The sequence below is a fragment of the Triturus cristatus genome, chromosome 1_1, assembly GCF_964204655.1.
Source record: "Triturus cristatus chromosome 1_1, aTriCri1.1, whole genome shotgun sequence".
NCBI classification, from domain to species: Eukaryota; Metazoa; Chordata; class Amphibia; order Caudata; family Salamandridae; genus Triturus; species Triturus cristatus.
Window position 1 is genome coordinate 69632979 of NC_140579.1, and position 21674 is coordinate 69654652.

At 47.0% G+C, this 21674-nt stretch overlaps 1 protein-coding gene across 1 annotated transcript in view; it reads left to right on the top strand.

Moving 5' to 3' along the window:
• The first annotated feature begins 242 nt into the window (after positions 1-242).
• LOC146869444 (lymphotoxin-alpha-like) overlaps positions 243-21674 on the top strand; it is a 78086-nt gene continuing 56654 nt past the window's right edge. The window contains exons 1-3 of the mRNA XM_085599848.1: positions 243-404; positions 2111-2156; positions 16701-16766. Coding sequence (XP_085455974.1) covers positions 243-404; positions 2111-2156; positions 16701-16766 — 274 coding nt within the window. The remainder of the gene's footprint in view (positions 405-2110; positions 2157-16700; positions 16767-21674) is intronic.

Sequence of the window (21674 nt, forward strand, 5' to 3'; positions counted from 1 at the left end):
TTTCAACGGCCTAACACTCTCTTCGTTTTTGGCACTTTCTCTGAAACTCGCAGCATCCTCTTCCCGGTACTTTGAGTGCCCGGCCCCGCCCCCTGGCGTGCCGGCTTCCTCCTAGCTGCGGGGTTCCCCCTCTGAGACATCACAGCTTCCGAGAGGGATGGTTGCCTATAAAGCGCAGAGGCGGCGGAGGCCAGAACCCAGCCGGCACCAGGCGCTACGTGGAGACACGCGCACTAGCCACCATGGAGCCTGGCACCGAGCACGCCGTTACGGACTCAGAGCAGGGGCGGCTCCGCGTGCAGCCCAGGGCGCAGGACCGCTGCTGGCAGCTCATCAGCCTCATGTGCATCTTGGCGCTAGGCACTGCCACCACGCTTCTGGTCCTCGCGCACCGCAACAACAAGGTAGGAGTCGAGAAGCAAACTTCATGGCACTGCACACGAAGCAAGGATAGAATCACAGGTGCTGATGTAATGATTGCAGTAGGTGCAGTGGCACCGGACTCTCGACGGCCCATGTGGCGCCCTTTTACTGCCCAGCCAAGGAGGGGTTTCATTTCCCTTGCTTTCATAGGATCCATTGGGCGCTTGATGCACAGCGGGATGGGGAGAGTCACCGCTGGTTCATTTGTGAACACTCCCAACTTCCGTACAGTGTTGAGCCACCCAGGGCACCTAGCGCCTCTATTCACACACGATGCCCATTCTGACGGAGGGGCTTCCCCTGCTGTTCACTCCTCCTCCTAGCCCCGCGTCACTCGTCACACAATGTATTGGAACCCTCTCCTGTTTTTCTAGGGGATGTGTGGAGGATCTCAGAGTGCAGGAGGCTGGCTCCCTCATCAGCAGGATGGCAGGCATTCCTGCAGGATCTCAGTGCAGGAGGAATTCCAGCAGGATCTCAGAGTGCAGGAGGAGTTCTGGCAGGATCTCAGAATGCAGGATCGCAGAGTGCAAGAGGAGTTTCTGTAAGATCGCAGAGTGCAGGAGAATTTTGTGCAGGTTTGCGGAGTGTAGGATGAGTTCCTGCAGGATCACAGAGCGCAGGAGGAGTTCCTGCAGGATCTCAGAGTGCAGGAGAAGTTTGTGCAGGATCCTGCAGGATCACAGAGTGCAGGAGGAGTTCCAGCAGGATCTCAGAGTGCAGGATCGCAGAGTGCAGGAGGAGTTCCTGCAGGATCTCAGAGTGCTGGAAGGCAGGCTCCCTCCCCAGCAGAATGGAATGCATTCCTGCAGGATCTCTGTTAAGAAGGCAGGCTCCATCCCCAGCAGGAAGGCTGGACTTCCTGTAGGGTCTCAGAGTGCAGGAGGCGTTCCTGCAGGATCGCAGAGTGTAGGAGGTAGACTCCCTCCCCAGCAGGAAGGTGGGATTCCTGCAGGATCTCAGAGTGCAGGAGGAGTTCCTGCGGGATCTCAGAGTGCAGAAAGCAGCCTCCCTCACCAGCAGGATGGGATGCATTCCTGCAGGATCTCAGTTGAGAAGGCAGGCTCCATCCCCAGCAGGAAGGCTGGGGATCCTGCAGATTCCCAGAGTGAAGGAAGAGTCCCCTCAGAGTTCAGAAGACAGGCTACCTCCCAAGCTGGAATGCTGGACTTCCTGTAGGGTCTTAGAGTGCTGATGGCAGGGCCGCTCTCCTGCTTCTGCTACAAAAAGAATGAACTCCTGCAGGATTTTAGAGTTCAGGAGGCATGCTTTTTCCAGTTTCTACTGGAGTTCTTGCAGGATCACACAGTTGATATTTGTTATGACTTTTATTGAGGCAGATGTGCTTTGGCAGGTTTCTCCTCCTGCCGAAAAAAGCTCAGAATGGTGATAAAAGGAGTAGGAAGGATGTCTCTACTCTAGCAGGTGTGCGAGCTATATATACATATATTTATATATTTGCATTGACTCGGCACCTACCTTTATTTTTCAGCTAATGTTTACAACAGCTGCAGTTGAAATGCAAGAAAACACTACATGTAAACAACATTCTGCAGCTAAAGTTGGCATCACCACTAGTTTACACTACATATTTGAATGTTTTGCGTGCATCTTGTTGGCTAATTTACTGGTGTAGTTTCCCTTTAATGCCCGTACTTAACATTTGCATTCTTTTCATTTCTTTCAGAAAGAATCCAGCAACAAAGATCTACGCGCCCACGCCCACTCGGAAGGTAGGTTGACTCACCAAACTACATTTCCTTGATGCTCACTTCATGATACATATCAAAACTTGTGGAACTGAGAATTTCCCTCACCCTCTGATACTCCCATTTAGGCAACATTTGAAGACTAAGACCTATTCTTGAGGTCACCATCAATGAAAAGAAGGGTATTCATGGAACTCTGAGCCAGCCCGTCAGTCCCCCACCCTGAGGTGCTGACGCCATTTCTGTTCCTGTAATGCCTTACTTTGCTTGCTCTCCTGTGTGGCAGATCCCATAGACATTAGAGGCTTCCGGCCCCATATGGCAATTCTGACCTGAGTTTCTCATTCAGGGTACAACGTGTTCTGGAATTTTAATGGAGCTCTGATTATGGAAAGGATGGCCTTAGAGGTCCCCTGGCCATTCTCCCAGATGTGTATCGATGCTGTAGATCAAGAGCATCTTCAGGGCTGGACGTGGCCTTAGAGGTCCCCTGGCCATTCTCCCAGATGTGTATCGATGCTGTAGATCAAGAGCATCTTCAGGGCTGGACGTTGGCCTTAGAGGTCCCCTGGCCATTCTCCCAGATGTGTATCGATGCTGTTGATCCAGAGCATCTTCAGGGCTGGACATGGCCTTAGAGGTCCCCTGGCCATTCTCCCAGATGTGTATCGATACTGTAGATCAAGAGCATCTTCAGGGCTGGACATGGCCTTAGAGGTCCCCTGGCCATTCTCCCAGATGTGTATCGATGCTGTAGATCAAGCGCATCTTCAGGGCTGGACGTGGCCTTAGAGGTCCCCTGGCCATTCTCCCAGATGTGTATCGATGCTGTAGATCAAGAGCATCTTCAGGGCTGGACGTTGGCCTTAGAGGTCCCCTGGCCATTCTCCCAGATGTGTATCGATGCTGTAGATCAAGAGCATCTCCAGGGCTGGACGTGGCCTTAGAGGTCCCCTGGCCATTCTCCCAGATGTGTATCGATGCTGTAGATCCAGAGCATCTTCAGGGCTGGACGTGGGCTTAGCGGTCCCCTGGCCATTCTCCCAGATGTGTATCGATGCTGTAGATCAAGAGCATCTTCAGGGCTGGATGTTGGCCTTAGAGGTCCCCTGGCCATTCTCCCAGATGTGTATCGATGCTGTAGATAAAGAGCATCTTCAGGGCTGGACGTTGGCCTTAGAGGTCCCCTGGCCATTCTCCCAGATGTGTATCGATGCTGTTGATCCAGAGCATCTTCAGGGCTGGACATGGCCTTAGAGGTCCCCTGGCCATTCTCCCAGATGTGTATCGATACTGTAGATCAAGAGCATCTTCAGGGCTGGACATGGCCTTAGAGGTCCTCTGGCCATTCTCCCAGATGTGTATCGATGCTGTAGATCAAGCGCATCTTCAGGGCTGGACGTGGCCTTAGAGGTCCCCTGTGCCATTCTCCCAGATGTGTATCGATGCTGTAGATCAAGAGCATCTTCAGGGCTGGACGTTGGCCTTAGAGGTCCCCTGGCCATTCTCCCACATGTGTATCGATGCTGTAGATCAAGAGCATCTTCAGGGCTGGACGTGGCCTTAGAGGTCCCCTGGCCATTCTCCCAGATGTGTATCGATGCTGTAGATAAAGAGCATCTTCAGGGCTGGACGTTGGCCTTAGAGGTCCCCTGGCCATTCTCCCAGATGTGTATCGATGCTGTAGATCAAGAGCATCTTCAGGGCTGGACGTGGCCTTAGAGGTCCCCTGGCCATTCTCCCAGATGTGTATCGATGCTGTAGATCCAGAGCATCTTCAGTGCTGGACGTGGGCTTAGCGGTCCCCTGGCCATTCTCCCAGATGTGTATCGATGCTGTAGATCAAGAGCATCTTCAGGGCTGGACGTTGGCCTTAGAGGTCCCCTGGCCATTCTCCCAGATGTGTATCGATGCTGTAGATCAAGAGCATCTTCAGGGCTGGACGTTGGCCAGGCTTTCAGGATAATCGGTGACTCATTTAAGGGATTCCCATTTAAACCCTTATTGCACGTTTGCTGTTCATTTCTGATATGTGCGGTAATTCCTGTAAATTTACATATCAGAATTATTAGTATTGCAATAAAAATCGCATGCATCGGATGAATCTTGGCAGGTCAACCCCCCCAACATTGATCTGAAGCACAATGACTGGCAAATACCAGAACCTGCACATTCTGGTTCAGTAAGCACTAACATTAGCATGTTGTTCCTCATCATCAGGGGAGAAAACTCTTAATTGGGTGGTAATTACTGTCCCAGCAAAGGCAAATTTTATCAGGTGCAATAAGTATCACAACAGTTACATAACGAGGCCTTTTTATTCATTGTTTCCTAGATATGTGGATATCATGAAAATCTGGCGTGTACTAAGTTCTTCTGGCTCAACGCTCTGGCCTTACAATGCCTTGTCTACACTTCACAAAGCACATAAAATGAAATCAATATACATTTGGAGGTCCCTACTGAGACACCTACCTCCCCAAGCACTGACTTCCGAGGTAGACACAGACACGATCATGGATCAGGATTTGGGTCACATCTTGGGTTTCAGGGGTGGCCATGATGGAATACCGCCACTCCTAAATGCGTTTTGTTCTATGTGTTCAAAGTGGACCTTAGAGGTGCTCCAATTGTCGGTCAGTGACACTTTGTCGCTCGCTTGGGTACTAGCCACCTGAAGAGCCACAGGCAGGGGGCGCCAGATTGAGGCTAGAAGTAGCTAAAATGAGTACCGTGGTCGGAGAAGACGGAGGCAAGGGTCCTTGCACACAGTGTGTCACCACAGGACAATACAGATCTGCTATATCTACGCATGAGTAGGACATGGCCAGAAATCACAAGGCAGGTGGGAGTATATTCACTATGGACACACAGGTTCAGTGCCTCAGATAAGATTCACTTTGTATTCCTGGGGCAGTTACTCTGATCTCTTGGCTCCGGAGTCAACAACTTCATCCCTCCATCAACCCTCAGATTTAGCACAAGGTGATACTATATGTAGTTACAGGACACACGGGGAGAACTGGACAGCGCAGACACTACACCCCTCCTGACTGTTGCGGATGAATTTCCACAACTCATAAAAAATACGCTCTTTAGGAAGCCAACAACATCATTAGGCCAGCAACATCACAAAGCCAGAGCTGTGGCAGAAGAGTGCTACAGCTCTTTGCACTGACTTGTTCTGTGCTTTACTTGTATGATGAATGCACGACCGCTGTAAGTGGGGTATTTATTAGGGATGCTTGTGCTGATGCTGCCTGTGTTGAACTTGTTTGAGGAATGCTTGCAGTGCTGCTATTTTGTGTGGTACCTAATATATCTGTAAAGGTTTGTGCAGCGTTTGCCCCTATTTTATTATTTTGCCCCTATTGTATATTTTCAAAGTCTGAGGGTTGTTGTACTGCTGCTAATGTATGTTGTACCCCATTCTGTGTGAGGGAAGCTTACACTGCTTCTTTCTATGTTGCAGGTGTGTGCGTGTGAGCTGCTTGCAATCTACTTCCTGTTACGTGAGTGTGAGGGACACTTGCACTGTTTCTCCCTATACTGCAGGTGTGTGTTAATGTGTACTTTGCACATCTACTTCCTGTTATGTGAGTGTGAGGGAAGCTTGCACTGCCTCTTCCTATGATGCAGGTGTGTGCATTTGTGTGCACCTTGCACATCTACTTCCTGTTATGTGTGTGAGGGAAGCTTGCACTGCTTCTTCCTATGCTGCAGGTGTGTGTGCACCTTGTTCATCTACTTCCTGTTATGTGTGTGTGAGGGAAGCTTGCACTGCTTCTCCCTATGCTGCAGGTGTGTGTGTGTTTGTGGGCACCTTGTACATCTACTTCCTGTTATGTGTGTGCGAGGGAATCTTTCACTACTTCTTCCCATGCTGCAGGTGCATGTGCACCTTGCACTCCTGCTTCCTGTTATGTGAATAACTTGCAACGCTCTGTGTGCAGGTGTGTGCTGGGTGGCGCTAGTCTAGCTAAAAGTAACTAATAAATATAGTCAAATCATGTTTTTGGCAAACCCACCATTTGTTTTTATTTTTTTTTTATTTTATTTTTTTATTCGAATTTGGTGACTAACTTAAACTGGTGCCCTATGCATGTGTGTGAGTGTGTGTGTGCGCGTGTGTATTGCTGCTGCTTGTGCTGATTATGTGGCTTTAGCCTGTTCAGTGCTCGCATTTGTCACTTGCTCCGAGCAGGTGGTACATACGAGCTAAGGGTGGGTATAGGAATGTGTTGTAACAAAACGATGATCCAACTCCAGCTTAAGTTATATTTATGAAGATTGTAGTATAAATAGTGAAAGTACAGAGAGCGCCACCAGAAGCAGCCTTCCTGCTGCTCAGCCCATACACGAACGGACTCTCTCACTCAGTATAAATAGAGAAAGTACAGAGAGCGCCACCAGAAGCAGCCTTCCTGCTGCTCAGCCCATACACGAACGGACTCTCTCACTCAGTATAAATAGAGAAAGTACAGAGAGCGCCACCAGAAGCAGCCTTCCTGCTGCTCAGCCCATACACGAACGGACTCTCTCACTCAGTATAAATAGAGAAAGTACAGAGAGCGCCACCAGAAGCAGCCTTCCTGCTGCTCAGCCCATACACGAACGGACTCTCTCACTCAGTATAAATAGAGAAAGTACAGAGAGCGCCACCAGAAGCAGCCTTCCTGCTGCTCAGCCCATACACGAACGGACTCTCTCACTCAGTATAAATAGAGAAAGTACAGAGAGCGCCACCAGAAGCAGCCTTCCTGCTGCTCAGCCCATACACGAACTGACTCTCTCACTCAGTATAAATAGAGAAAGTACAGAGAGCGCCACCAGAAGCAGCCTTCCTGCTGCTCAGCCAATACACGAACTGACTCTCTCACTCAGTATAAATAGAGAAAGTACAGAGAGCGCCACCAGAAGCAGCCTTCCTGCTGCTCAGCCAATACACGAACTGACTCTCTCACTCAGTATAAATAGAGAAAGTACAGAGAGCGCCACCAGAAGCAGCCTTTCTGCTGCTCAGCCCATACACTAACGGACTCTCTCACTCAGTATAAATAGAGAAAGTACAGAGAGCGCCACCAGAAGCAGCCTTCCTGCTGCTCAGCCCATACACGAACTGACTCTCTCACTCAGTATAAATAGAGAAAGTACAGAGAGCGCCACCAGAAGCAGCCTTCCTGCTGCTCAGCCCATACACGAACTGACTCTCTCACTCAGTATAAATAGAGAAAGTACAGAGAGCGCCACCAGAAGCAGCCTTCCTGCTGCTCAGCCAATACACGAACTGACTCTCTCACTCAGTATAAATAGAGAAAGTACAGAGAGCGCCATCAGAAGCAGCCTTTCTGCTGCTCAGCCCATACACTAACGGACTCTCTCACTCAGTATAAATAGAGAAAGTACAGAGAGCGCCACCAGAAGCAGCCTTCCTGCTGCTCAGCCCATACACGAACTGACTCTCTCACTCAGTATAAATAGAGAAAGTACAGAGAGCGCCACCAGAAGCAGCCTTCCTGCTGCTCAGCCCATACACGAACTGACTCTCTCACTCAGTATAAATAGAGAAAGTACAGAGAGCGCCACCAGAAGCAGCCTTCCTGCTGCTCAGCCAATACACGAACTGACTCTCTCACTCAGTATAAATAGAGAAAGTACAGAGAGCGCCACCAGAAGCAGCCTTCCTGCTGCTCAGCCAATACACGAACTGACTCTCTCACTCAGTATAAATAGAGAAAGTACAGAGAGCGCCACCAGAAGCAGCCTTTCTGCTGCTCAGCCCATACACTAACGGACTCTCTCACTCAGTATAAATAGAGAAAGTACAGAGAGCGCCACCAGAAGCAGCCTTCCTGCTGCTCAGCCCATACACGAACTGACTCTCTCACTCAGTATAAATAGAGAAAGTACAGAGAGCGCCACCAGAAGCAGCCTTCCTGCTGCTCAGCCCATACACGAACTGACTCTCTCACTCAGTATAAATAGAGAAAGTACAGAGAGCGCCACCAGAAGCAGCCTTCCTGCTGCTCAGCCCATACACGAACTGACTCTCTCACTCAGTATAAATAGAGAAAGTACAGAGAGCGCCACCAGAAGCAGCCTTCCTGCTGCTCAGCCAATACACGAACTGACTCTCTCACTCAGTATAAATAGAGAAAGTACAGAGAGCGCCACCAGAAGCAGCCTTCCTGCTGCTCAGCCCATACACGAACTGACTCTCTCACTCAGTATAAATAGAGAAAGTACAGAGAGCGCCACCAGAAGCAGCCTTCCTGCTGCTCAGCCAATACACGAACTGACTCTCTCACTCAGTATAAATAGAGAAAGTACAGAGAGCGCCACCAGAAGCAGCCTTCCTGCTGCTCAGCCCATACACGAACTGACTCTCTCACTCAGTATAAATAGTGAAAGTACAGAGAGCGCCACCAGAAGCAGCCTTTCTGCTGCTCAGCCCATACACGAACGGACTCTCTCACTCAGTATAAATAGTGAAAGTACAGAGAGCGCCACCAGAAGCAGCCTTCCTGCTGCTCAGCCCATACACGAACTGACTCTCTCACTCAGTATAAATAGTGAAAGTACAGAGAGCGCCACCAGAAGCAGCCTTCCTGCTGCTCAGCCAATACACGAACTGACTCTCTCACTCAGTATAAATAGAAAAAGTACAGAGAGCGCCACCAGAAGCAGCCTTCCTGCTGCTCAGCCAATACACGAACTGACTCTCTCACTCAGTATAAATAGAGAAAGTACAGAGAGCGCCACCAGAAGCAGCCTTTCTGCTGCTCAGCCCATACACGAACTGACTCTCTCACTCAGTATAAATAGAGAAAGTACAGAGAGCGCCACCAGAAGCAGCCTTCCTGCTGCTCAGCCCATACACGAACTGACTCTCTCACTCAGTATAAATAGTGAAAGTACAGAGAGCGCCACCAGAAGCAGCCTTCCTGCTGCTCAGCCCATACACGAACTGACTCTCTCACTCAGTATAAATAGAGAAAGTACAGAGAGCGCCACCAGAAGCAGCCTTCCTGCTGCTCAGCCCATACACGAACTGACTCTCTCACTCAGTATAAATAGAGAAAGTACAGAGAGCGCCACCAGAAGCAGCCTTCCTGCTGCTCAGCCCAAACACTAACTGACTCTCTCACTCAGTATAAATAGAGAAAGTACAGAGAGCGCCACCAGAAGCAGCCTTCCTGCTGCTCAGCCCAAACACGAACTGACTCTCTCACTCAGTATAAATAGAGAAAGTACAGAGAGCGCCACCAGAAGCAGCCTTCCTGCTGCTCAGCCCATACACGAACTGACTCTCTCACTCAGTATAAATAGAGAAAGTACAGAGAGCGCCACCAGAAGCAGCCTTCCTGCTGCTCAGCCCATACACGAACTGACTCTCTCACTCAGTATAAATAGTGAAAGTACAGAGAGCGCCACCAGAAGCAGCCTTCCTGCTGCTCAGCCCATACACGAACTGACTCTCTCACTCAGTATAAATAGAGAAAGTACAGAGAGCGCCACCAGAAGCAGCCTTCCTGCTGCTCAGCCAATACACGAACTGACTCTCTCACTCAGTATAAATAGATAAAGTACAGAGAGCGCCACCAGAAGCAGCCTTCCTGCTGCTCAGCCAATACACGAACTGACTCTCTCACTCAGTATCAATAGAGAAAGTACAGAGAGCGCCACCAGAAGCAGCCTTCCTGCTGCTCAGCCAATACACGAACTGACTCTCTCACTCAGTATAAATAGAGAAAGTACAGAGAGCGCCACCAGAAGCAGCCTTTCTGCTGCTCAGCCCATACACGAACTGACTCTCTCACTCAGTATAAATAGAGAAAGTACAGAGAGCGCCACCAGAAGCAACCTTCCTGCTGCTCAGCCCATACACGAACTGACTCTCTCACTCAGTATAAATAGAGAAAGTACAGAGAGCGCCACCAGAAGCAGCCTTCCTGCTGCTCAGCCCAAACACGAACTGACTCTCTCACTCAGTATAAATAGAGAAAGTACAGAGAGCGCCACCAGAAGCAGCCTTCCTGCTGCTCAGCCCATACACGAACTGACTCTCTCACTCAGTATAAATAGAGAAAGTACAGAGAGCGCCACCAGAAGCAGCCTTCCTGCTGCTCAGCCCATACACGAACTGACTCTCTCACTCAGTATAAATAGAGAAAGTACAGAGAGCGCCACCAGAAGCAGCCTTCCTGCTGCTCAGCCCATACACGAACTGACTCTCTCACTCAGTATAAATAGAGAAAGTACAGAGAGCGCCACCAGAAGCAGCCTTCCTGCTGCTCAGCCCATACACGAACTGACTCTCTCACTCAGTATAAATAGAGAAAGTACAGAGAGCGCCACCAGAAGCAGCCTTCCTGCTGCTCAGCCCATACACGAACGGACTCTCTCACTCAGTATAAATAGTGAAAGTACAGAGAACGCCACCAGAAGCAGCCTTCCTGCTGCTCAGCCCATACACGAACTGACTCTCTCACTCAGTATAAATAGAGAAAGTACAGAGAGCGCCACCAGAAGCAGCCTTCCTGCTGCTCAGCCCAAACACTAACTGACTCTCTCACTCAGTATAAATAGAGAAAGTACAGAGAGCGCCACCAGAAGCAGCCTTCCTGCTGCTCAGCCCAAACACGAACTGACTCTCTCACTCAGTATAAATAGAGAAAGTACAGAGAGCGCCACCAGAAGCAGCCTTCCTGCTGCTCAGCCCATACACGAACTGACTCTCTCACTCAGTATAAATAGAGAAAGTACAGAGAGCGCCACCAGAAGCAGCCTTCCTGCTGCTCAGCCCATACACGAACTGACTCTCTCACTCAGTATAAATAGAGAAAGTACAGAGAGCGCCACCAGAAGCAGCCTTCCTGCTGCTCAGCCCATACACGAACTGACTCTCTCACTCAGTATAAATAGAGAAAGTACAGAGAGCGCCACCAGAAGCAGCCTTCCTGCTGCTCAGCCCATACACGAACTGACTCTCTCACTCAGTATAAATAGAGAAAGTACAGAGAGCGCCACCAGAAGCAGCCTTCCTGCTGCTCAGCCCATACACGAACGGACTCTCTCACTCAGTATAAATAGTGAAAGTACAGAGAACGCCACCAGAAGCAGCCTTCCTGCTGCTCAGCCCATACACGAACTGACTCTCTCACTCAGTATAAATAGTGAAAGTACAGAGAGCGCCACCAGAAGCAGCCTTCCTGCTGCTCAACCCATACACGAACTGACTCTCTCACTCAGTATAAATAGAGAAAGTACAGAGAGCGCCACCAGAAGCAGCCTTCCTGCTGCTCAGCCCATACACGAACTGACTCTCTCACTCACCAACATTCCACACCACACTCACACTGGCTGAGCAGCAAGTATAACAGAATGGCACTTGAGGGGACCCCTGCAAAATACATAGAGGGGCCCCCATGCATCAGACCCAGTCAGGAGCTTTCAGTTCAGGGGTGTTTTTTGTTGTACACTTCATGATGCATGTTACATTTATTAACTATCCTGGATCTAACAACATCAAAAGGTAAAGCAGTAGAAGTACTTTCCAGTAACCATTCAGGATTGCATTTAGTCCTAGCACCTCGACCTCTCACAACTTCAAAAGGTGTTACTTCCAAGGATTCATGGGGTGTAGTTCTATACATCCATAAAGTCTTGAAAAGTTGCACCTCCCAGTCACAACTGTTCTGAACAGCCATTTGAATAGAGTTTTTAAGAACTCTGTTGAATCTTTCAACCATGCCGTTACCAGAAGGGTTGTAAAGCGAAGTCGTTCTATGTCTAATGCCAGCTCTCTTAAAATTTTCTTGAGTTAAGTTGGACATGAATTGAACTCCATTGTCAGAGATAACCTGAACAGGTAAACCCTCTTCAATGAAGGTTCTATCGAGAAATTTCAAAACCTCTTGACAGTCAGCTTTGTCAACCACCTTAATTACAGGCCACCTGGAAAAAATGTCAATGAGTGCTATAATGTACTTCTTCTCAATGCCAACCAGACCCATGATGTCAATTGCAATGGTATGCCATGGCTTTTCAGGAATGAAGGACTCACCCAATTTTGGCCTTAAAGTGACTAAAGATTTGTCCGACATGCAGCAAGGTACACACTCACGCACAATCCGCTCAATCACATCATCAATACCTGGCCACCAAAACCATTGCTTGACCCTCTGTTTGGTTTTGATAATGCCACTGTGCTCCTCATGGCAAAGCTTAACAATTTTCATTCTCATTGAAAGAGGAGGAATAACTTTATCACCTCTAAAAATGTACCCCTTGGTGACAGAAAGCTCATGCCTTATTTCCCAAAAAGGTTTAAATGCATTAGGAAGATTATTTTTACAAGGCCAACCCTTATTCATGAAAATGATTAACTTCTGCAGGGTGGCATCCAATCTATAATTTTTTGACCATTCAATCTCATCAAAGTTGGACAACCCTTGATTGTGAATCAAAGCAACTTGTTCATCATCCGAATCATAAGAATCACACTCATGCATTTCAATGGGTAGTCTCGACAAGAAATCCGCAACGACGTTCTTTTTCCCAGGAACATAAACAATCTGATAAATGTAGTCCTGTAGCCTCAATGACAATCTAGCGATTCAAGCCGAGGCATTCAATATCCCTTCCGTTGTCAAAAGTTTAACCAAAGGTTTATGGTCAGTACGTATCAAACAATACTTTCCCCAAATGAAAGATCGAAAATGATCCATTGCCCAAACACATGCAAGGGTCTCTTTCTCAATAACGGAAAATTTCTCTTCAGAAGGAGACAAAGCACGAGAAGCATAACCAACAATGTTCTCATTCCCTTCTGGTCCTATTTGAGACAAAACGCCACCTAGCCCCTTGTTACTTGCGTCTACCGTGACAATATTGTCTAAATCAGGGTCAAATCCCTTCAGAGCTGGGGCATCTACAATGGCTCGTTTGATGTTATCAAATTCAGACTGGCATTCTTCACTCCATAAAAACCTTACATTATTCTTGAGGAGTTGTCTAATGAAGAACATTCTTGCGGAAAAATTCCTTACAAATCTGGAATAAAATTCAGCTAAACCTAGAAAAGACCGAATTTCTTCTTTGTTCGTGGGGTTTGGTGCATCACAAATAGCCTCTATTAGAGAACGTTTGGGAGAAATACCTTCTTTACTAATGGTGTGACCTAAGTAAGTGATAGATTTCACAGCGAAGTTACACTTGGAATGCTCAACTGTCAAACCCTTGGACTCCAAAATAGTTAAGACTTCATCAAGGATTCTATCATGTTCTTCCCTATTGGCTACAAACACAAGAATGTCATCCTGAAAGCATCTTACATTTTTAATTTGACCAAATAAGTGATACATCAGCCTTTGAAAAATAGCGGCAGCAGAGGCTAAACCAAAAGGAAGCCTTTTGTACTGAAAACACCCAAAAGGGGTGATAAAAGCTGTTAACGCTTTACTCTCCTCTGCAAGGGAAATCTGATGGTAAGCGGCAGAAAGATCTATAGTGGAAAACCATTCTGCTTTTTTCACTAAGGACAACATTTCCGAAATCTTTGGAAGAGGAAATTTATCTACGATAATATTGTTATTTAGATGTCTTAGGTCAACACACAATCTTAAATTTCCATTGCTACGTCTTGCCACAACAATCGGAGAAATCCATTCAGCGGATTCAATACACTCAATGATGTCTGCCTTGACTAACTTCTCTAGTTCTTTCTCCACATAATTTCTGAGAAGAACGGGAATCTGCCTCACTTTGTGGATTTTCGGACAAGCATCCGATTTCAATATAATGCGATGTTCAAAATCATTCAGGTTCCGTATACTCCCACTAAAAACTTTTGGAAATTTCTCTAGCAAACTTTTACAAAACAAATTGTCTTCATTAAGTACCATAACCGGGTCTGGACTGTTGGGGTTGAGCATTATATCCAGTTTCCCTTGATCCTTCCAACCTAACACTGAAGGTCCCTTCTTGGCAACATATAATTTGCTAGTAGTCTGTCGATTCTTAAAGACAAACAGCAATGACCTGTACCCAACCATGTCAATTTTTTCACCTGAAAACTCCACTGGTTGAATGTCAGGTTCTAGGAGTTTATTGCCTAAACGTGGCGCAAAAAGAGATTTCCACGTCTCTTCATCTACTATCGTATACGGTGAACCTGAATCCGCATACATTTGTACAGAAATACCACCTATGAGCATGGAACATAATGGCTTTTTAAGAATTTTATCACTATTATCATAAATGTTCCAAATGAATAGTTCCTTAGGATCCATGTTTTGTGAACTACTAGAGTCATTAATGGTAAGTTTTTTTATATTGTCCTCACATTCACTAGAGTCATAATCAACTTCATCAAGACATTTAACCTTCTCTTTCTTTTTCCTATTGCAGACTTTAGTAAAATGGCCCACAATACCACAATTCGAGCATCGTTGCCTTAAAGCAGGACATGTTCTACACAAAGCTAAATGTGAAGGACTATCACATCGGTAACATCTAAAATTGCTGCCCCGGTTGTACTCCTTTTTTTTAACTGTAGTGTCATTTTTAATTTTAACAGTTATTAGATTTAGAAGGGAGCGAATTTGTTTTAATTTTGCTAACAACTTCTGCAGAGCTCTCTGCAATAGCACTATCGCGTTTAAGTAACTGAGCACTACGACTGGACATTTCAGCCTTTCTCACTATGCTTAGAATATCTTTTAACTCAGCATCACCGTTAATCCATAATCTGTCTTGGACAGCAGGATCTTTGTTATGCATCACTACCTGATCTCTGATGAATTGATCGACCAAATGATCAAACTTACAGTCATCTGCAAGTTTCCTCAGAGCTGAAACATACTCATCTATTGTTTCATTGGCTTCTTGTTTCCTGTGAAAGAATTTAAATCTTAAAATTCCAATGCAGACTTTAGGTGCAAAATATGTATCAAAGTCATTTACAATTGCATCAAACACATTTGCGTCCCCACCACCTAAGGCTTTAGTCATTTCCTCATAAGCTTTTAACCCCCCTGGCCCAACGGAATGCAACAAAAGTTTCTTCTTCCTCTGTGGTGTCATTTTCCCGTCTTCATCAATAGTGTCCATAAAGTTGAGAAAATACGCCTTCCATTGCGACCACTTCATGCATGGTTCAGAACCGGCGGGCCAGAATGCTTGAGGAGGCTGAATAGAGTAACTTTGACTCGTCATGTTGAAGATTAGCTGAAGGTAATATCCAAAAACAAGGAAATAAATAAAAAAAAATTATGTAATAAATAAATATATTTAAAAAAATCAATTGAGCAAGTAACGTGAAGGTTTGCTCAATTAATTGCTCAAAAATTATTTATAAGAATAAGGACGGTAAAGGTGTGCACATCACCGAGTTGTTTGAATAACTGGGAAAATGTGCTGTTACTGTTAAAGTTAATAATGAAGATGAAGATGTTCACACTACCAATTGCTTGAAGAAAAGAGAGGATGTGCAGTTACTCTCATAGAAAGATGTAAAGGGAAAGTAAAATGCAGAAAATTGTTTTTAAAAAACAACTTGGTGTGCACATCACCGTAAGCGTTGACTGTGCACTGCAAAAGCAATAGGAGTCTTTGATGCGCTTGTATTAAGGTGTGCGCATCACCGTGAATAAGAAATACAGTGTTGCTTTCATGAAAATACGTGGCTCCTTTAAGAAAATCCAAAATGGTGGCACGCTGGGTTCACGCAACGTGAACTTACACGTCACAGCAAGGACGTGACTGAAGGGGAAGGCGAACTCTGCTGACGCTCCGAAGTGCGAGGCGCGGCAGTTAAGGGCGCTCGTGGTGGAACGATAGTTTTTTAAACGAAAACATGCCAAAAGGAGAGAAATAGTAAGTAAAAGTTCCCTTTTTTCCAAAAGAGGATACGACCTGTGGTATCTTCCGTCTTCAGTGAAAGACTTCTGTCTTCAGTGAAAGTATATTCTTTCTTTATGATGAGCGGAAACCACACGCATAGCAGGAACGGATAAATGCTCGTAAATCAGCAATACGGCAGGAAGCTTGACACGTAGGTTCTTCCTTTACAACTCGTCGCCAATTGTAAAGTCAGGGTCGGAGACAGGAATCCTTTTAAGTATTTATTTCAAGATACACGGCATCAGCAGAGTAACGCCTCCGCTCTCTCCTTGACATACAATCTAACTTCCCCACACTCTAGAATCTCCCCCCTCTCGTGGACAGTCCCACGAGGAACACAAGTAAGGCACGAGACAATTAATATATAAATAATACCCCAGGACATAACACTGGGCCTGTGTGTGTCCATCGATATCGGCAAACAAGGAACCCTAGATTAAGCTGGCATCAGATTTGAAGGGAAAAAACAATTTGAATAATTGAAGAGAATAAAATTGAATTGTAGGGGCAGTGATGAGATGGGTGCTCAGGGTGCTGGTTTGTGGCAGCCAGCGCTAGGAGCAAATGCTGCACTGTTGATAAGATGATGCCTGAGAATCTGTAAGGGACAGACACCTGCCGCGCTGCACCCCATGTTTAACATCATGTTGTTTTGTTCCGCAGCCTCCTACCTCCTGGCAAGGAGACACGAAGCCAGCAGTCCAGAGAAGCCGGCAGCACACCTACAAGGTAGGTCTCAACATAAGGGACCTCTGCTTCCCCCTAAACAGTTTCCAGCACTGGATCAGACTGGGAAGTGGAGATGTTTTATTTGTATAGAGTTATTTATGCTGACCAAAAATTGATTCAAGTGCTGTAAGCAAGTGTGAATAATGCTCTGCTAACAGTTTGAGAAATGCACATTTTATGGTAAAGCCTCAGAATGTTTTCTTCTCCACAGAGCGAGACTTCGATTTTTCATGGTGCTTACTTATGGTTTTTGGAATGATGCATTAAAACACAAAGTGATGGATGTAATGCTTGAATTAATCTCAGCCACTGCTGATCGCTCAGGGCCACATCACAATTCATACCATGCCCCCTCCATTTGGACCCAACCATATGCAAATCAACCTTGACCCTCCTCCAATGGGATCAGTCCTGCCCAAACTGCCAGGCCAAGTCCTCCCTGAACTAGAAAACAAGCAACCCAGGACCAGTTTTACCCATATTATGTGCTTGTCTGCCAGGTATAGCCCAATTCCAGTGGCACAGTGAGCACGGGTCCCACGTCTGGGTATATCCGTTCCTCTTAGTGCTTCAAAACATAAAGTGATGGATGGAATGCTTGAATTAATCTCAGCCACTGGGGATTACTCAGGCTGCATCCCAAGCCACCGTTTTTTGCCCACCACGCAGGGGCGTAACACAGGCCCCCACATCCCCCGCAGTGCGGGGGGGGGGCCCTAAGCTCCAGGGGGCCCCCTCAGCACTACACTTCGGCCGGGGAGCTCCTGATAGAGTCCGGAGGTGGCCCCTCCACGCACCTTGCAGGGGGGCCCCCTCAATTATCGTTACGCTACTGCCACCACGCCATCTCAGTTTGGACCTAGCCATAGGCAAATCTGCCTTAACCCTGCTTCAATGGGTACAGTCCAGACCGAACTGCCAGGTCACGTCCTCCCACAACTAGAAAACAAGCAACCTTGTGGTATTGTGTCTTTTCTTTATCTCTATTATAGAGTTTAGAGTTACTTATGTCACTACCTTATTGTGTATGTCATTTGGAATTTACATGTGTAATATGGAATTCACTGGTGCAAGAGCTTGTGTTTGAAAGGCTGAGAAGCGGTTGGAGGTTGACTGAGTTGGATGCCTTGGCTCTTGCACCAGTGGGTCCTTTCATGGTACTTTAAATAAAGAAGAATCATTTTTATATAAACCACGGATTCCTCGCTTCATTACAATGGCGACGATTGGTTTTTAATAATCTGTGCCGACCCACTGCATTTTTTTTTAACCTGAGAAAGAATCCCTTAAGTTACCTTTTCTACAAATTTGAAATATATTCGTTGAGGTATTCTTCATGATTCTACACTTTCTTCACGGCTACTTCCTCGTCTAAAGTCAAGGTACTGTAATTTGAAATTATTACTTGAAGGATCTGTTGCTCGCTCGTGACATTGCTCGCGCTATAGTCTTGCAACGCGCTCTGAGCTGTTCACGCGAGTGATCCTTGTGACGTCTCTCCCTGACGATTGTTGCCGAGTTACCTATGCGCTGACGTGTCAGATGTGCCTCTACGCAGCTCACATCACTGGCGGCCATCTTGGGAGGACGTTTTGCACTTTTTACGTCACCTGGAGGCCATTTTAATGTTGTTGGATTTTCCACAACCAGCTTTGCATTCGGAAACGCTGTGATCCGTTACAGCAAGGCTTACTGCGGCTTCTTCTGGAACATTTCAGTTCTTCGCGCTGACTAGCTTCAGTTGTGGTGTGTTTTAAATATTACTTGTGGATCCAGTGATTCGCACACTTTGAGTACAATCAGTGATTCGCTCACTTACTAGAAGGTTGGAGGTTTTAAGTAAAGTTCTAATGGTACCATATTGAGGTACATGTTTAATAAGGAACATTTCTCATTAACTTTTACAACAGTGATTTGCACACGTTTGTGATAATATTACTTGGGCATTTCCTGTATAATTATTTGTCCATGTTTCTTCTACAGTGATATGCACACTTTATTTGAGTGATATGTGTACTTAATCCACTATACAGTGTAGTTAAAAAAAAAATGTACGTACTAAATTTTAATTTGAAAATGGCAGCTTCTCAAATTTGTAATCAGCCTGCCATATTTTTGCAGATTCCAGGGAAACCAAAATTGCCATGGAAGAAATGGTTTGAATCATTTGAAAACTACATAATAGCCATTGATGGCACTACATTTTCACCTGAAAGATTGAAAGCAAATGTATTTAGTTTCCTAGGCACGGCAGCAATTGAAATATTCAAGAATCTCATCCCCATAGCACCACCCAGTAGTGGAGGAGATGGATGGAATGTTTATAAGGAAGCTGTAGCAAGACTAGAGAAATAATTTGAGGATGAACCTAATGTTTTAATTGAAAGACATTATTTTCACAAAAGGAAACAACTTCCTGATGAAACCATAGAAGAATGTGTTGCAGCTCTTAGAGTTTTGGCAGCAAACTGTGAGTATGGCGCAAATGTAGATGTGAGAAGTTGGCCTGGTATATGATGTTCACTAGTTAAAGTGACCACCTTGTACCATGCCAAGCAACCCTTATGGTGTGGTTGTAAGTCAACCTTTTCGGACTAGCTGCCCTAGTGGTAGCGTAGGCTAAGCAGTCTTTGAGGCTAAACTCGTGAAACGTGTTAAGCAAGCTGTTTTACCAAATGCAACCCCCTTTTACACCAATGAAAGGACACCACACAGATATATATTCAAAATATATATGTATTTATTTCTCAAAGTAACCCCTAGACTCTTTATGAGCACAGGAGCACAAATCGTTAAACAAGATTACAGTAGAATACACAGAAGTTGCACCTTATATGGATAGGCCCTGGTGGCCGCTCAAACCATATACTAAAATAGTGGTATAAGTACCACGAACAGAAAAGGGAAAAGGCCTAGGGCCTCTAGAATCGCTGGGCCTACAAGGAGCTAACTTCAGTTAGTGACCAGGAGGTCCACGGGCTGCGTGTGCAGAGCAAATAGTCACACGCGAGCTCCCATAGGTTTTCAATGGGTGCGTAAAAAAGTACAAAGTTACTGCAAAGAGAATCTTCCGGATGGACTAGGAACTTAAGATTGGAAACACAGAAACTAGAGATGATTCTCTACACTTGGGCACCGGAGTGCCAGCTTTACCTCACCCACAGGAAGCGGGTGCATAGGCGTCGAAGTGCGTCGGGTTTCTTCTATCTGTTCAATGGAGCCTGTGGACAAAGATGCTGCAGGCGGCCGGTCCGGAAGAGATGCGGTGGATCCAAGAGTGGATCGGAGATTTTGAAGACCTGTAAGCAAAGGGGACAGTGTTCACAGTCACTAGCCAGTGACCAGCGTGGCACCAGGTGGGTACCAGGCGATGTCGGGTGCAAACAGGAAGGAAGGTGTAGCTTGTCTCTGCAGCCACGTGGTCCCTGAAGGTCGACGACGTCCAGGAGTCAAGTCACGAGCTGTCCCACGCAGGCTCTCGCTGTCGGCGGTGTCGGCGACTTGATCGAAGCAAACAAGCCTTGGCAAAAGCAATTGTTGTGGAAAACAAAATAAGCTGATGGCTCTGACCAGCAAGGTCAGAGGGATTGCTCCTTTGGAGGGGAGCAAGGGCCAGTCTGGAGCAACCAGACCAGCGGTGTATTTCTTGAAGTTCGTCGCCAAGATGGCCACTAGCCAGCGGCCAGCAACCGGTTAGGCGCATCGAGTGGCAAAATGCAGAAGGGCCCCACGCAGATCGTGGAGAAGCTGGAGGGCTCACCTTTGGTGCAGATGCTGCTCGAGGGTTGGGCTTCTCAGATCCCAAAGCACAACTTGGAGGGAGCCTCGGTTGTTGCACTTGGCAAAGTAAAAGGCTGGTGTTGAGATGGAGTACTGAAGTGAGTGTCCTCAAAGTGAGGCCTCACCTTCCTCCAATCCCCCTCCACCATGGATGCCTTTCTTTCCTTAACTGAGTTGCACTGTGCTCTCAGGGTCAGCCTCTGGCTACCTAAAGCTGGAGGCTGGGTCCCCTTTGTGGGCTTACTGGAGGGACAGGTCAGGTCTGGGGCCCTAAGGTCCCATGTTTGCCTGTGCCCAACAGAATCCCCCTGGGGGAGGTCCCTAACTACCTGTAAAGGAGATCCCTCAGGAATGTTTTTACCCATCACCTGACTAGGGCTACTAGCCAGGCAATCCTCATTCTTTTGATGGGGGGGTTCTTGTGGACAGGGGCCCTCTGGGGGTCCACTGGCCTCCCTGACCTCTGCAGCCCTGGGCTGACTGAGGCAGGGTAGAGAGAGGCAGGCTACCTGCACCAGACTGGGTCCCACCTTGGAAGGGGCCACTGACATCAGAGGCTCTGCCAGGCCAGGCCTGGCTACCTCTGGGGCAGTTCCTTCACAAGGGGTGAGGTCAGATCCCTGAGGAGGCTGACCTTTTCCTAATGTCTGGGGAGAGGGAGACTTTTCTTCCTCCCCACTACTCTCTGTTTGTGTGGAGTGATCCATAGTTTCAGGCTTCACTACACCTATGTCAGTCTGAGTATAGGCTGAGACCATTACAGCCTTGCCAACCCTTTCAGGGGGGCACTCAGTTTGTGTTTGAGCTGTGACTGTCACAGCTCTGCCAGTCTCTACAGGGAAGTCTGTCTGTGCCTGGGCTGTGGCTACCACTGCCCTTCCAACCTTTCCAGGGAGGAAATCTATTTGGACAGGGGTTGTGAATGGCACAACCCCACTACCCTCTTGTGGAAGGCCTACCATTTTAGAATGGGTGTCTTGTTCAACTCCAGCCCAAGCTGAGAGTTCTAAGTCATTCCCCAGTAAGCAGTCTACAGGCAAGGTTGGGGACACTGCCACCCTTTTAGGGCCAGTGACCCCTCCCCAGCTGAGACATACCTCTGCCATGGGATGACTGTTCTGTTTGCCA